Source organism: Artemia franciscana, chromosome 7 (genome assembly GCF_032884065.1).
Source record: "Artemia franciscana chromosome 7, ASM3288406v1, whole genome shotgun sequence".
In the NCBI taxonomy this organism is placed as follows: Eukaryota; Metazoa; Arthropoda; class Branchiopoda; order Anostraca; family Artemiidae; genus Artemia; species Artemia franciscana.
This window is the reverse complement of record NC_088869.1, coordinates 46,184,009-46,202,175: the sequence shown is the minus strand read 5'-3', so window position 1 is coordinate 46,202,175 and position 18,167 is coordinate 46,184,009. Positions and strand designations below refer to the sequence as shown.

The following is an 18,167-nucleotide window of genomic DNA, read 5'->3' as shown; positions in this document are numbered from 1 at the left end:
GGGCTAGTTGCCCTCCAATTTTTTTGGTTGCTAGAAAAAAACACTAGAACTTTTAATTATCGTTTTAATGAGTCCTCTCCCAATATTCCAGGACCATCTGGTTTCACCCCCCCCCCCCAAAAAAAAAAACTATAATCAAACATCCGTGATCCGTGATTCTTCTTATAAAGAATATAAAATTCCACATTTTTGCAGATAGGAGCTTGAAATGTATACAGTAAGGTTCTCTTATACGCTGAATCTGATGTTGCGATTTCCATAATCATTAAGATTCTATGACTTCTAGTGGTTGTTTCCCCTTTTTTTTAAATCAGGCAAATTTTTACAGGCTTGTGTCGTTTGATGGGTAAGACCAAACTTAATGAAACTTATCTGTTTGGAATTATCATAATAAGCCATTTCTTTTGATATAGCTATTAGTATCGAAATTCCGTTCTTTAGAGTTTCGGTTGCTATTGACCCACGTCTCTCCTTGCTTAAAGTTCGTTCCCATGAGCTGTTTGGTTATATTCCCCTTGGCAACTTGATTTAGAGCATATAGTCCTAGGAGTTTGGAGGAGATTTATTCAATTGACAATTTATATTTATTGTTGCCCTTGCATATATTACTTAAAAAAAAGAAAAGTTTTTCTGACGGAAGTAAATAACATAATTTCAAGCTTAAAATGAACCCTATATATTCAGGGAGCCGCCAACCGTCTTCGATCTTGAGCTCGTAGCAGGACTAGGCGTCTTTGCGTTACCTGGCAGCAAAATTTCAGAAGTTACTTTGGAATTTGTCTAACCATAACCTCCCCAGACTCACAGTTTCAATCCTATACAATATATAATCCTCTAAGTTAATTGGGTTTTTACCCCCTAAACACTCTGCTCTTCACACTAAAGTTTGACTGGTGTTTCCTTGAAAACATATAAAGCAATTTTGTTTATGATGGTTACAAACCTTCTTTCAGCAACGGATATGGTGAAGCATAACACTGCAGTTGGAGGAAGGAAAACTTTGATAAAGCGTAAGATCCAGATCTATTGACAACGGTATCTACAAAGGGCCGCCTCGACCATGTCGAGGTGCCCGAAAAACTGGGGACCTAGCAGCCAACTCTATTTCCACTCGAGGAGTGGTACCAGGCGTTTTTGCCTTAACTGGCGTCCAAACTTCAGAAGTTACTTTGGAATTTGTCTAACCATAACTTCTTCAGACACACTTTCAATGCTATACTATTTATAATCCTTTATGGTGAGTGGACTTTCAACTCCTAAACACACTGCTCTTCACGCTGAAGTTTGACTGCTGTTTCCCTAAAAACATTTAAAATACAAATTTATTTATGTTGATAGTTACAAACCTTCTTTCAGCAATTGGTTGAATTGTATGATGACGCAGAACACTACAGCAGGAGGATTCTCTATAAATGGAAAACTGCGACAAAGCGGAAGATTCTGTCCACGGACAACGGTCTCAACAAAGGGCTGCCTCGACCCTGTTGAGGTACCCGCAAAACTGGGGATATTGTGGTCAACTCTATTCCCAGTTAAGGAGTGGTACCCCTCGAAAAAATTATAGTCTAGTAAACGACACATTATTCGTACGGGATTTTCATTATCGAATAATTCTTCTGATCTTGGTCTGTTTTGGTGGACGTTTTCGGGCTGAAAAACTTCTTCGAAGCTATTTCATATATTACGGGTTTTCCCCCTAGTAGCATATGAACCTTTGTAAGCATGAATATTTAAAGAGTCGGAGGTGAAAAGTTAAAGATTTTCTTAGCAGTATTTTGGCTCCTGTTGATGGAAGAGCATCATAAAGGGCTGACAACAATGTTGTAATCAATATGGGCTGAAGATTGCGCAAAACCTTCATTCAACAGGAAGTCCAGGGATTTCTTGTTGACCGGTTCTTAGAGGCTGAAGCGATTTGGTGTAGACCTGAGAAGATCTGCTGGTCCACGTCTTGCACTGGTTCTGGAACCATTGCTTTTTCATGAAGCCAAAATAAATTCAATTATTTAAAGAATATCAAAATTACAACTTGGAATGTCACGGTATTAAACAAAAACATCTATAGTACCAATATTTTGAGTTACAAAGTCAGACGCTTCGAACTGGACTTAGTAGGAGTGTCAGAAACTCATACCCTAGAGTAGCAAACATGATAAAGTGGTAATATTAAATTTGTTTACTCAGGCAGGAAGGATGGGTTACATAGACAGGGAGTAGGGCTGATAATGAATAAGGAAGATGGAAAGTCGTCTTAATATTATGAAAGTATTTATACTAGAATGCCAATCGTTCATTTTATGACTAAGAAGTGCAGGGTGTCAGTCATGGTAGTCATTCTTTTTGATACATCCCTGAAAAAAGCTTATTCCAGCTGTGTCTCTCACTCAGACTATCTGTCTTGGTCAATACTCCAACTAGCCATGAATTAATGACGACTTGATTTTACTTCAGATCTATTATAATCTTTTATTAGCCATTCCAAAAAAAACAAAAATACTACAGAATTTTTATTTTGCAAAATGCTGCCAAAAAGACTTGGGCAAAATTAGAGACACGATTTTCACACGATGACAAGACAGAGGAAAATGAAAAAGTCTGTGACACCTTGGATGTAAAGGAAGATTAATTGTGTGAGAAAGAATTAGTAACATTACTAAAAAGGATCAAAATATAATAAGTCCTCAGGTGAGGACAGTGTTGTAAATTAATTTCTTAAATAAGATGGCTCTGAGGTTAGAAATAAGTTACTGAAGATTATGAATACGATTTCTGAAAAGGTGGAAGTACCTAGGGATTAGGAAAATCCTAGATAAGATTATAAGAGTGTGTGTGGTAATTATAGATGTATTAGTCTGATTTATATAAGTAGCAAATTACTTAGCATGATGCTCTTTTTTAGACTTAGAGATGCTATAGACAAAGTTTTACACCACAGTTTTAGGAAGGGTATGTGTTGACCTAAATTTCAGTCTTAGGTTAATAATTGAGAAGTACCTGAGTCATCAAACACCTTTAGTCCTCATTTTTATAGATTATAAGCATGTGTTCAATTCAGCTGATAAAAGAGCTTTAGTGAAGGTCTAATGTTTGTATGGTATACCAAACAAATACATTAAACTCAACAGTGTTATGTGAGAGTATAACACTGTTGCAGTTAATATAGGAAATGACGTTAGTAGCTAGTTTCGTATTAAATCTGGGGTTAAGCAAGGTTGTACTATACACCCATTGATATGGATCATTTCGAAGGACTTCGTCCTAGAAGCTCAGGAAAGGAAATGGGAGAACCGAAAGATCAATCAAGCAGACAGCTTCACTTACCTCGGTAGCATTGTTAGTAAAGAAGGATGGAGTCGTGATATATTAAAGGTAGAATAATCGAGGCTCAGGGTGTTTTTGACAGTTGAAAAAAGAAGTTTAAAAGAATAGGAAGATAAGTCTACGAACCAGGATTAGATTATTGGAAGCTACAGTTATGACAGTGGTCAAATATGGTTCTGAAGCATTGTTACTCCGAAAATAGGTGAAAGACATCCTAGATACTTTCCAGAGAAATGGCAAACGGATTTTATGGATACCCGACTGATTGAACGTATTTCAAACAGTAGGCTGTACGAAATGTCTGGTTTATTCCTGCTTTATAAGGTTATAATGAGAGAAAAGTTGAGATGGTAGAATGCCAAACATTATTCTTTTTGGCCAACCGTGTAGGGCTAAACAGAAAGTAGGATGTCCATGGTTGTGGTTGGAGGATGTCATTAAAGACAGACTTAACGGAAATCAAAACTTTCTGGAGAGGGTAATGAGGGATGCTTTTCATAGATCAGAATGGAGGAGGAGCGTTCGCAGTTGTGTTGGCCTCAGTCGACAGTCCACACTTTTTAGACTAAAGATAAGCAATTTGCACCTGATTTGAACGAAAGTCATTGTAGTAGTTTTAATCTCTATGATTAGGGAGTTCTCCCCCTCAATCTCCACTCCCCCCCTTCATCCATGTCCCACAAAAATTCCAATGAAAAGGTATATTGCATCTTCTTTGAGCTTGAATAATTTAGATATTTTCTATATCTATACTTTGTTGGCAAAATGGGATCTCAGCCCCTCCGATGTGTCCTCTACCACTAGCTTTTTATCATAAAGTTAGGCATATGACTTCTTGGTTTGTCCCAAGGTTATTAAAGCTTTTCATTCTGTATGATTGGAGGCTGAAAGAATGTAGGCTCTTCAACACCAACTCCTACTGCTGGCTTTTTAAATAGGCAGCTTTTAAAAGGCAGCAATAGGCAGCTAGTTTTTTATCGATCCTGTGATCGTGGTATAAAAAAAATGAGAGGTCCCGTAAGCATCTTAGAAATTGTTGCTTGTAGTTTTTAAACGACCTTTTAGTAAAATTACATTAAAAAAACTAGTTTTTTTAACTGAAAGTAAGGAGCGACATTAAAACTTAAAATGAACAGAAGTTACTCCATATATGAAATGGGTTGTCCCCTCCGCAATCCCTTGCTCTTTACGCTAAAGCTTTTAATTATTTTAAATAGCAGAATTGTGGCAAAGAGTCAAACTTTAGCGTAAAGAGCGAGGGATTGCGGAGGGGACAACCCATTTCATATACGGAGTAATTTCTGTTCGTTTTAAGTTTTAATGTCGCTCCTTACTTTCAGTTAAAAAAACTAGTTTTTTTTATGTAATTTCTGAACGTTTTTGACTTAATGCATGTTTGATTTTGGCTCTCCATACATAAATTATTAAAATAAAATTTGCATATTGATTCCTTTTTTGGCTAAATGGCTTTCTCTTAGTTTTGATCAGACGATTTTGAGAAATAAGGGGTGGGGAAGGAGGTCTAGTTGCCCTGCAATTTTTCGGTTACATAAAAAGGCAACTATAAATTTTAATTTTTAATGAATGTTTTTATTAGTAAAAAATATACGTAACTTAAGAACTAACTTACGTAACAAACTTTTATATTCTTAAATTTTTATTATGTATATGAGGGGGTTTGTACCCTCATTAATACCTCGCTCTTTACACTGAATCAGAAAGGCCGTAGAATAAATAGTTGAAATTACTAAAAATACTTTAGCATAAAGAGCGAGGTATTTATCTCCTCCTAAATACCTCGCTCTTTATGCTAAAGTATTTTTAGAACCCCTCATATGCGTAATAATCTCTGTGCGTTTTAAGTTTCAGTGCTACTCCTTATTTTCAACTGAAAAAACTTTTCCATGTTTATTTTTCCATTGTTTTTTTTATAGTAATTTTAGAAAATCCTGCGCCCTTTTCATTGAATTTCTGTTCCCCCATGACATATTTCTCCAAGGAAAGATCCTCCCACATAGCCCCCTCCCCTCAACCCCACCCCCAAGACCAAAAAAATCCCCTGAAGACGTCTGTACACTTCCCAATAACCATTATTATATTTAAACACTGGTCGAAGTTTGTAACTTGCAGCCCCTCTTGCAGCCCCTCCCCCAGGGACTGTGGGCGAGTAAGTCATTCCCAAAGACATAGTTATTATAGTTTTTGACTATGCGGAACAAAATGGCTATCTCAAAATTTCGATCCGTTGACCTTGGAGAAAAAATTAGCGTGGGAGGGGGCTTAGGTGCCCTCTAATTTTTTGGTCACTTAAAAAGGGCACTAGAACTTTTCATTTCCGTTAGAATGAGCCCTCTTGCGACATTCTAGGTCCACTTGGTCGATACGATGACCCCTGGGGAAAAGAAAAAAAAGACAAACAAATAAACACTCACCCGTGATTTGTCTTCTGGCAAAAAATACGAAATTCCACATTTTTGTAGATAGGAACTTGAAATTTTTGCTAAAGGGTTCTCAGATACGCCAAATGCGATGGTGTGATTTTCGTTAAGATTTTATGACTTTTAGGGGGTGTTTTCCCCTATTTTCAAAAATAAGGCAAATTTTCTCAGGCTCGTAACTTTTGATGACAAAGACTAAATTTGATGAAATTTATATATTTAAAATCAGCATGAAAATCCGATTCTTTTGATGTATATTTTAGCATCAAAATTCCGTTTTTTTTAGTTCGTTTACTATTGAGCCGGGTCGCTCCTTACTACAGTTCGTTATCCACGAACTGTTTGATTGAAGTTGTACTTGTTTTTTTTTATTTCTATTCTGTTGATTACTCTTCCAGGGTGGCTTTTTTAAATTTATATTAGGTAATAAATTTATAGATCATGCATATATACTTACCCTAGGCATAAAAACGGGCTACTGATATAAAATCCTTGTCATCGGGTCTTACGCATTATATAACCTCTGGGCGTCATTGTTTAAACTATTGTTTAAACATGGCGGTCTTACCTGTTTCAACCGATGTCACATTCAACCGAAGAGATGGCAGAAAGCACAATAAGTGCTGAACAGTCAGTTGAACACCCTTCAATTAGGTTCGTCTCTTGAAACAGGTACCATACATCAGAAATCACTATGTACTGAGCTTTCCTAGACTTAGCAGATACAACTCATCTGTTTCATTCCATGAAAACCAAGAAGAAAGAATTAAACAAATTACTCTTTAACAAGTGAATGACATTTGGTTGACTAGGATAAAGCAGATTATAAAAAAAAAATGGCTAAAATTTTTGATAGTTTTCAGATCTCAATTGTATACTTTTAATCATTTTCGTATTTTCTCATTTACTGCATAAATTTTCCTGGTTTCAAGTTACGCATAATTAATTTTCGTTTTGTTTTTATTTTATTTCACCCTCTGTCACCGTTTTGTCCTTTCAGGAATTTATTAAAAGTCTTTCTCTGCTGACAAGAGGAACAGCAGGCGATAAATTACGATGGGCTTTCAAATTGTATGATATAAATAAAGACGGCGTCATCACCAAAGAAGAGCTCCAAGAAATAGTTGCTTCCGTCCACAAGCTTTTAGGAAGGTCTTATTCGCCTGGTAGCAACGGTATTGCTACTGAAAAATTAATGGAGATGCATACTTCAAAAATATTTCAGGTCTTTATTTTTTTTTCTTTCAGTTTGAAGCGATTTAGTTTATTAATTCATAATCAATTTGAGGTTAAAATATGAAAAATAGGTGTCTCGCTCTCCTGTTCCCGTTTCCTCCTCTTCCCTACTTGTTGACTTGGACGAATACATAGACAGGTTTGAATGTAGGCTTACAACGAGAAAAATATAAACGCTACGAGCTCGGCTTGGAGTCTGTTTCCTTGTTCTGTAAGCATTGGTAGAGGGACCTTGGAATTTGGTCAGACTATAAGCCAACTTTTCATTTTTGACACGATCGATTTTGTTTATATGATTTCAGCTCTGTATAAATAGGAAGGAATTGGAAGAAGAGGCTTAAATATACCCGGACACGTGTTTTGGACAGTATCTTAGTTCCTGAAAGAACTACCTAACTAGGAAAAATTCTGGTTCATTAAAAATATACGTTCAAGTAACAGAGGAATTCCGGTTTAGGTAGGAGATTGAAAACACCTCCCTGAAAACTTTTAAGAATTTTTTTTGTTTCCTAGAGCACACTCACCTAGCGGAACAAGCCGGTGATAGTCATCTGGCGGTGAGTCTCCTTCTCCTCTTCAACCAAATTTGAGAACTTACAAATAAAACACTTGAAATTACTATTAAAAATCAATTACAAGAACAATTTACAAAACTTTACAAGCTATTTAGAAAAATTACTAGGACTCTTCCTTTGCAAAATTACTGAGAAATCATTAGAAATTTATTGAAATCGTCAGAGGTTTTGTTTGTTCTTTTATTTTTCTCTTGATTTTAAATTTAAATCCCAATTTTAAATCGTCTCCTGTCGTTTCGGTAAAGTGCAACCCTTCACGAGGGATTTGGATCAACTACCAACAACCCCACTTTCTCAAAAATCACGAATAAAAGTGATCAAAGACTATAAACTGCTGAAGGGCAAAAAATATTTGAATAGCAAAAAATATTTCGTGGAAACTGATAATGATAGTTCATTTACTTATAGGATTTGGTTGTGACAAAGCGATAATATTATAGACTCAGTTTCAAATTTCAAGATTTTAAAAAAGCTCTTAAGGCAGAAAATTTAAATTAAAAATTTCTAGTATTGATCTGACAGGACACATGGTCAGCACTTTAGAGAAAGCCTGCCTTTTTCCGTTGCTGCTGCAGGTTGTTAAATTTTCGAAATGAATACAATTTGAAATTCTACTTTAGTAATCCCATCAAACACAGCCAAAAACTAAATAGATAATTTTTTGTGATTGTACCAGTGATGATACCATGGCAGTTTAAAAATTAGAATTTTTTATTTTAAGAATGACGCAATAGATGGTGAGCTATGCATCTGGAAGAGTGCACTTGTTCAGTTTTGTATTTTGCAGAAATTGTTTATGTTAAACAACAACAAAAATTCTATGCATTTCCCGGCAAGAGAAGGCTCTGCATTATTTTGATATTTCAGATTTCAGTTGGCACTTATATTTGGCCGTACCTTATTACCACAATTCAATTTTTTTTCATTAGTGACAAAATATTATACAACGCTCGAAATGCCTGATATAAAGTAAAACTCACGTTATTTCATGCTAGAAAATCATGTTCTGGAAGTTACTGTCCGGAAAGTTTTAGCACTCAAGTTTATTGCCCTTAATTCAACATCACAACCTATACTCACATAATACATAGATCCGTCACACGACATTCATCTTTGGTAAAGCAAGCTTCATTTTAATGCCAAGTGGAACTGACTTTTCTGTGAATTCCACTTGAACTTCAAAGAAAAATATTTAGGAATTGTTATCTTTTTCCTTTCATGTTCAATTGCTGCTGCAGGCTGCTAATTTCTTGAGATGACAGCAATTTGAAATTCCACTGTATTAATCTTACGAAATACAGTCAAAAATTGATTCGAAATATTTTTTTATTTTACTAGTGATGAATCCATGGCATTGGACATTTATTGTTTTAAAAATGCTACAACAGATGGCGAGACATGCTTCTGGAAGAATCTACTTGTTCAGTTTTGTATTCTACAGAAGACTTTTATTTTAAACTATGACAAAAAATCCTAAATATGACGAATGTAGTGGAGGCTCTGCATTATCGTGGTATTTCAGAATTCAATTGGTATTAATATTTGGCTGCACCATAATATTACAATTTTATTTTTCTCGTCTAATTGACAAATAATATATCGTTCCCGATTCCAGATTAAATAAAAAAACAAGTTTTTTAACTGAAAGTAAGGAGCGACATTAAAACTTAAAACGAACAGAAATTACTTCGTATATGAAAGGGGCTGCTTCCTCATCAACGCCCCGCTCTTTACGCTATAGTTTGACTCTTTCTCTAAACTCTAATTTTTAAAACAGTACAAAACTTTAGCGTAAAGAGTGCGGCCTAGGTGCCCTCCGATTTTTTTGGTCACTTAAAAAGGGCACTAGAACTTTTCATTTCCGTTAGAATGAGCCCTCTTGCAACATTCTAGGACCACTGGGTTGATACGATCACCCCTGGGAAAATAAAACAAACAAAAAAACATGCGTCCGCCATCCATCCCCTCCATATCTCCGTCTCAGTTCAAAAGAAAAATTTGGAAACTACGAAAAACAAGTTTCGGCCCTTTAGATATCCCGTTTCATCATATTAGTGCTTTCAGTGACTTTCTCTCAAAGCCCTTGTCTGTTATTTTCAAAGATATTACTGAGTCCGGCCAATATCCACAAATTTGGAAACAGGATTTTATAACCCCGTTAAAAAAGAAAGACGGAAAACCTAGTTTTGAAGGCTTTCGTCCTATTTCATTCAGTCCTATATTCTCTAAATTATATGAAGGATTCCTTGCAGATTGGCAAGAGGAGAAAATCCTACCTTTTACTGACATGAGACAACTCGGGAACATCAAATACCCTTCTACTTCCCATTACCTTGTTTTTCTTATTGACTCAATCAAAAAATTCTCGAAGAACCTTATTGCTGGCTAAATTTTATTTCCTATGACCTTCAAAAAGTACTTAACCTTCTTAACCATAATATTTTAGCTGAGAAACTTGTAACTGATTTCAATATTGATCCTTTTCTGGTTAAACTAGTTGCCTCCTTTTTATCAAATAGATCACAGGCAGTCAAATATCACAATCATTATTCCAGTCCATTCCCTGTCCATAATGGATACCCCAAGGTAATCTTCTAGGTCCCCTTCTTTTTTCTGTTATGACAAATAACCTTGCTAAGGAATTTCCCGACACATGAAAATTTATGGATGACCTAAAGGCTGTTGAAACCTAGATAACTTTGAAGACCACACTGCCTTTCCATGACGAAAGTATAACAGTTCAGGGATGAAACATTTTAATCGACAGTGAAAAGATAAAAAAAAATTTAACTAAATATTTCGAACACATATACAGTGTTCATCATCAGCAGTAAAGCTAAAAGACATCAATAAAAACAAACAAAATTTATACCCAATAAACTAATTACATATAGTTTATTGCTCTTATTTTTTTTTTCAATGCAACAGCGGAAGCAAATCTCCTTGACCTTTTCGGTTCTGGTTCATTAGATTTATCTGACATATCAGGTGGACAGAGGTCATGGCTCTTAGGTGAAGCAATATTTAATTTATTTGACCACAGTAAATTGTCATAAATTGAGTTCAATCCAAATTCACCTGTATCTCTGTTTATGAAATTATTCTTAAATAATTTTTTTTAATTTCGATTGTTTCCCTGAAAATTTTTATTCCGATATGAATATCGGAACATCTATAATTATTCAAATGATTTTATTTTGTTTGAAAATGCTCCTTTGATTTCTAGGGACCAAGGTTTAAAACAAATTTTCAGGGGAAAAATTGAAATTAAAAATAATTTATTCAAGAATAACTGTTTCCCTGAACATTTGTATTCCGGTATGAATATCGGAACATATCTATAATTATCCAATCATTTTATTTTGTTTGATAATGTTTCTTTGGTTTCTTGGGACCAAGGATTGAAGCAAATTTTTCAGAGAAACAATCGAAATAAAAAAAAATGTATTCGAGAATAATTCCATAAACAGAGATACAGGTGAATTTGGATTGAACTCAATTTATGATAATTTACTGAGGTCAAATAAAGTAAATATCACTTCACCTAAGAGCCATGACCTCTGTCCACCTGATATGTTAGATAAATCTAATGAACCGGAACCGAAAAGGTCAAGGAGATTTGCTTCCGCTGTTGAATTGAAAAAAGAGCCCTGAGAATAATTTTAAAAGAAGCTAAGGTACCATGCTCGCTCCTTCTAAAAAATCCCAAGCTTGGAACTCTTGAGCAAGGATAGGAACTTTGTGCCTCCGTTTTGCAAAAGATGCAATAACAAACCTTCGTATGGAAAACATTTTCCTCAAATGACACTCCCCATCCAGACACCACCTGCCACATACTGTTTCTGGACCCGTTCCTTTCTTGTCCCGCATCCGTTGCTTAACTTCCAGATATGAAAAACCTTTGTCCCTTTCATTACTGATAAAATAAACAATTAGTTTTCATTTTTTTTCTTTTTCTTTGGTACTGGTGATACCTAAATTTTATGTTTGTTTTATCTTTTTGTTCTTTCCCGTTTGTTTGTATGTTCTCTTTTAAACCTTTTCAACGCTAATTTTATCTCACTCTTTTTTAGTTTTGCTTGAGTTATTACTTTTTTAACTTTCCGACATTTCACCGCTTTTTTTTTACTAAGGAATGGGTTTGCCATTGACATTGTTTATCCAGTTTTTTAGTTGTTGCGCTATCTTTAAGTTTTTTTTTTTTATCGTACTTTGTTTGGAAGAGTAGATACAATGAATGGGTTGTTTTCCCTGTGTATTGCTGTGTAAAAGTTACTTTTGAATTCAAACTAGATCTACGTTGCATGGGCAACATGAGGAGTTGCGGAAACGTTTGTTCGGCTTCGCCGAGCAAAGTGTTGCGAGAGCAACACTTTGGTTTTATTTCCTCGCTTTGATTAAACACTGAAGCTACTTTGATCAGCTCATCAAGAGCTATCGACTGCCGTCATCAAAAAAATCTATCTGTCTTAGTTCAAAAGTTGACTTTTTTGTCGTAGGCCAAGTTTTTAAAGTCATCACTTAGAAATGAGCGAAGGATAAACTCTAATTTCCTTAGCAATGAGAGAAATTTTAAAATTTAAGAGGCACATCTGATACCCTTTCTGATTCGGGCTACTTTTGGTTTCTGTGTGTACCTTACTACTGAAGCTCTCAACCCCTTTAAACTTTCAAACTGATATATTTCATGGAGGAATTTTTCTACGAAAAAATGGATAATATATACTATGATCAGTTCATCAAGAGCTATAGACTGCTGTCGAAAAAAAAATCAATCTGGCTTAGTTCAAAAGTTGACTTTTCTGCCGTAGGCCAAGTTTCCAACGTCATCACTTAGAAAGGAGCAAAGGATAAACTCTAATTTCTTTAGCAATAAGAGAACTTTTAAAGTTTAAGAGTCACATCTGATACCATTTCTTTACCGCAATCTCCAGTGCGAAAAACCAAATGATAAACTCAGCTGAAATCACGAACAAACATGGGTAGAAACAACAGATTTTTGGCCATTGGCAAGAGTTCTACGAAGCTTTCCAAAATTTAAAGTCATATTCATCAATCCCGCCTAAGGTTCACACTTTCTGTAAGAACCACAGAGGTTAGAACCTTACCACTTTCTAGGAATAAGCTGAAATCGTGGTAAAAGGAACAGTAAGAAAAAAAAACACGACAAAACCAAAGTGTTGCTCTTGCAACACAATGAATTGTTTTCAAAGGATGTTTAAGCACTTGTCGTATTTAGGGCAACCTTAAGCATTATATAATAAACGAAGAGAAATCTCATTTTGAAAGTATTTTTTTTCAATGAAAGTAAAGACTGACATTATAATTTAAAGCAAAATAAATTATTCTTTGTAGCCTATGTGACTACAACCCCATCCTCAACCCTGCACTTTTTATAATAAAACTGAGCTTTTCGTAACTCTTTAAGAACGACAAGGGGTGTGGAATTTCAATAAGAAGTATTTCAAAGCACCATAAACCTTTACCGTAAAGAATGGGGAGCTAAGAAGGTGGCAACCTCTCTCAAATCTAAAGTAATTTCTGTTCATTTTATGTTTCAATTTTGGTCTTTATTTTCATTCGAAAAAAAAGCTTGTTTTTGTATTCTGAGATCTTTAAAGATTTTTCGAAATACGACCAAAATGTGTCATACAAAAAAAAAGAATTGATACAAGTAAACCTGTTTTCGAATTAACAGGGGGTTAACCTAAGTCTTACTCATATGCAGTACTCTCGTCCATTTTGAAGGGGGGAATCAACAAATGGTTTTTTTCATAAGGTATGTGATAAAATGTGGCGGAGACTACTAAAAGCAGTTATTTATGTCTTATGATGATATTTTTTATCATTTTGTGGTGCTTGTTTGCTGATAAAACAGCATGGTTTATTTCTGTCATTTGGCAACCAATGTTCATTTGGCAAGAGAATGTGTCATTTAAAAAGGTGGCTTATTAAGAATAATTGAAGTTCCATGATCACCTCTTTTCCGGGCTTCCAGTGGCATTTTTCCTTTTTCATTCCATTTTATTTGGCTGTTACAGGTGAAAAAAGTTGTCAAAAAAAGGTACAATTCTGTTCTATCTGATAAGATAATATTGACTCTATCAGAAAGCTGTCTTTGTAATCTTCGCCGAGTCTTAGAGGACTACAGTTGTAACGAAAACTAAACAAGTATATCTTTCATTCTAGAAACTAGACAGTAACGGGGATGGAGTGGTCACTCTAGAGGAATTTCTGGATGCATGTCTGCAAGATGAAACAATATCATTGTCGCTGGATCTTTTGGAAAGTTCTTTTTAGATTGCATATGTTTTATAGTAAAGATGTTGTATAAATTTACATTATAAATTAAATTTAAATCAATGCTAACTACCTCTTCGACTAAATGATACATTGTGTTTCGCACATAGCCAAACAGGCAATTTCACTTGCATTACCACGGGTCCAGTTAGAAGTTGCAGTTTAAAGGTTTAATGTAGTGGTTTCCAACCTTTTTGTACCGGCACCCCGCTTTAAAAAAAATTGGTGCGCCCCCCTTTAAAAGACAAATTGTTGCGTCCCATTAATTTATTTAAAAATCAAATTTCCTAAATACTAAACTGATATTATAATTTATTTAATGGGCTAGAAAATGATATACAATATTATGTAAGAATATAGTATATTTATTATAATAAATATAATAACAAAACAAAAAAGAATATATAATTAATACTACTACAACATAAAAATTTAATGTTACGTTTGAGGTTGTTTTTCAGCACAAATTTTCTCAAACAGTGGTATCATTGAAGAAATTGCGGTTCTCAGTTTCTTTTCAATCATTAAGCGAGATCGATGCTTTTTTAAGACAGCTACTGCAGAAAAAACAGTTTTACATTGGTAAGATTCACAAATAACAATAAAATTTCTGATGCTTTGATTGTCAAAATAGAAAAATCCTCCTTTACTCGTAGCCAAAACGTAACAATATTATTTTCATCTCAAAAAATCTGCTTTAATGCGCTATCACTGGATAAGTCAACAAATATTTCCTGCTCTGCTGTCGTAAGGCCAAAATCATCATATTTTTCAATCACAAATGGGTTTCTAATCCATTCATATTGGGACATGTCTTGACATGTCCCAATTGACATGTCTTGACATGTCCCAATTGACATGTCTTGACATGTGACCTTTACAGTGCAACTAAAATTTCCTCCATAGACTGGTCAAATAGTTATTAATAAGAACTTTACTTTCTTCTATTTCATCAGCAAGACAGGTAATTTTAAAAGTGGGAAACATGTCAAAGTTATTATTTTCAAACTTATTATCCACAGTTCCAATTTGTTCATAGATGCAGTAATCTTGTCTTTCTGCGTAAAAACGAAGCGTTTCATTCTATATATCAACGTAGTTATCGCAAGCTCTACTAACGAACTAATTCTGTTCATAGGAAATAGAAACAATCAGATGCTTCTGTTTACTGAAGTTTGGCGCGGGTAAGCATGAAAATACATGGGATCTTGCAAGTGCTTATCCTTTGATTCCACGCCTCACCGATGCTCGGCTCCAAACACGAAAGCGAGGTATTTCGTTCCAAAAAGAGCATGGATTGGATGTTTTAGTATTTTACACCCGAAAAATTCACGGCGAGGATTGGGGATTACGTATGCTGCAGATGAATTTTTTTGACACCTATTCGACTTTTTTGGTTTTTATTCGAGAATGATTTTTTTGGAAATAGCTGCATACCCCCCTTGCTTTAGTCTCTCACCCCCACCCCCCACCCCCTAGGGGGCGCACCTGGTTGGAAATCACTGGGCTAATGTGAAAGGAGCCGGTTTCACCGCATGTAATTTGCATTCAATGCTATGCTCATTAGCTCAACCTTGTGTTGAGTGATTGCATTCAGAAATTGAGACAAATGGCATCTTTTGACTCCATTCTTCAAGGGTTTAATGTTATATCGCAAATAGCAGTACATGCGGGGTTGCCACCGCGGTCAGTTCCTAAATTGCTACAATTGTCCAAATTTACGTGCTAAACAGCGATTTTCGGAGCTATAGTCAAAGATTTTTGCGTGTTACAGTTTACGCTGAGGCACGCGCGTGGTCAGCTTAAGTGTACTTGAGTTATTTTTTAGTTTGATTATTAATCGTTTTTAATGTAGAGAAATTAAAATGTATCCATAAGAAATGAAATTAATTAGAGCACTGAACGGGAAAATGTACACGCACAGGTACATCCCGTATTTAAATGTATTTAGATTATTTTTATGCGTAAGAAATATTCTGACATATGGTTTGATATGATACACATCATGTAATTAAACATTAAAGTGTCAATCAAACAAGTGTCAATATTTTCAATTTGGTCATATAAGAGAAAAAGTGCATTCAACGTAGCACGTGCTGCAGTGCTACACATGATATGATTCATGATAAAATAGTACTAAAATATCACTTTTCTGCAACAAGTGGTAGCCCTGAAAACACATTACTAACTGTTCATTTAATGTTCAGAAAATCGCTGGCATATCTATCCTTCACCTGGAAAGTCTTCTACCACAAGGTAAGCATACTGGCATAGTCGGTATACTATTTACTAAATAGATACGACTATATTTTGGCCGTTTTATCAAGTAGCATAACATCTAGTGACAGTGAATCAGCATCCCAGGCCCACGGACTGCCAACCAGACTTCAGACATTTGAATTTATATTTACACTCCCTCTAGGGAAATTTTTTATGCCACGAACTCTGTCTGAGCAGCTGCTGGCGGTATACCTAATTTTCGTCAAGAGCTACTGGTCTTTTTATAGTTATGCGAGACAAAATCATAGACATACGAACTGAATAAGCTTTTAACTGAATCTTCGATAAAGCAAAAGGATTTTCTGGTGAGTGTGGCCTTGTGGCCTTACTAAGAACCTTTTGCAACATTTTCAGAATTATGACTCTTCACGTAAAGCATCATTCTTTTGTAACCATGTCAACTTTGGGGAAAAGTTATCTTACTGTGAAAGAATCAACCAAAAATGGTTTCAGAAGGTATTATTTTCTTGTGCTGGACAGAATAGGCTCCGAGTTTGAATGCCACTTTATCAATGTTCTGCTTTAGATGTTGACTTACCGTACTTTCTTGATACTAGCCGACTAGCTACTGTAGGAACGCCTTACAATGAAGCAAATGAGAAGATATATCGAATATTGAGAGAAAATACTTTGAATCTTTAGCCAATAAGCCAAAAGATCTTTTTGAACTCCACGAATGTCTGAGGGCAATGTTAATAGCATATTCCAAAGTTTTGAAAATGATACAAATATTCATTACCCTGCCTATCACAACGACTGGTATGGAGATTCTTTTCTCTACTGAGCCTGACTAAAACCTATCTTAGATCAACAATGGGTGATGAAAGAATCTGTGATCTGATTTTGATGTTAATTTCAGAAGGTCTACTAAATTTTGCTTAGCTATGACGTTTGTGGGCTCCAGGATGAAAATGTGAGAGAAACTTTCCATGAACAGATGAATTCTAAACTGGGGAGTGGAAATTTTGACAATGTTGAAGATGGATGGAATAATTTTAGGAAAATAATTCTTGAAGTTACTGATGGTTAGAAAAGAAAGTTAGGAACACAACTAGTAACATTAGTGAAAAAATACTTTAAGTTTATTAGACAAGAGGAGGGCCTGTGCATTATTATCTGAGGGATAGACCATACAAAAATGAGAGGACTATAAATCAAGTGGAGAAAGTATTAAAAAATGAAACAAGGTGTTAAGTCAATGGTTTCCAACCTATGAGGCATGCCCCCCCCAGGGGGCACAAGACTCTTGTGAGAGGGCATGCAACTATTTTCAAAATATCATTTTTGAATACAAACCAAAACAGTCGAAAAGGTGTCAAAAAATTAATCAGCAGGATACGCAATCCACTATCTTCGCCGTAAATTTTTCGGGTACAAATGCTAAAACATCCCATTCATACTCTTCTTGGAACAAAACATCTTGCTTTCGCGTTTGGAGACGAGCACCGGTGGGGCGTGGAAGCAAAAGATACGCATTCGCAACATCCCAGACATTGTCATGCTTACTCGTGCCAAACTTCAGTAAACAGAAGAATCTGATTGTTTCTGTTTTCTATGAACAGAATTAGTCCGTTAGTAGTGCTTGCGATAACCACGTTGTGCATAGAATGAAACACTTCGCTTTGGTAACTTCTAAATAAATTAACATTGAGGCAAATTTCATAACTGTTATAATAATCCGTGAGAGTACCTTATTAACCAGGAAATGTTAATTTAATTTGAGGTATTTTTCGGCACGAGCGCGAAGTGCCAGGGTTATAAACACCCGAAACAATAACATAACATCCTGCCCAATGTTAATATACTATTTTTTCATTAATAGCGCTTTTTATTTTCTCGTAAATTTTATTAGTAACCGTTTTAATTGAGTAAAATAAATATTGTTATTGCAAATATTCACGTTTATGTAAGAAGAGCGCAAGTTATTTTTATGTTGTTTATATCCAAGTAATTAATTTTGACCAAAAAGTAGTTTTAAATTCTGCATTTAAAAATTATCCCAATTAAGACTATTATC

At 35.1% G+C, this 18,167-nt stretch overlaps 1 protein-coding gene across 2 annotated transcripts in view; it reads left to right on the top strand.

The window, feature by feature from the left end:
* The window catches only part of LOC136029376 (Kv channel-interacting protein 1-like), a 75,819-nt gene extending 61,886 nt beyond the window's left edge, over positions 1 to 13,933 (top strand). For both annotated transcript variants that reach the window (XM_065707695.1, XM_065707696.1), the window contains exons 4-5: positions 6,760 to 6,984; positions 13,760 to 13,933. In XM_065707695.1, coding sequence (XP_065563767.1) covers positions 6,760 to 6,984; positions 13,760 to 13,870 — 336 coding nt within the window. In that variant the 3' untranslated portion in view covers positions 13,871 to 13,933. The remainder of the gene's footprint in view (positions 1 to 6,759; positions 6,985 to 13,759) is intronic.
* Positions 13,934 to 18,167: the final 4,234 nt, after the last annotated feature.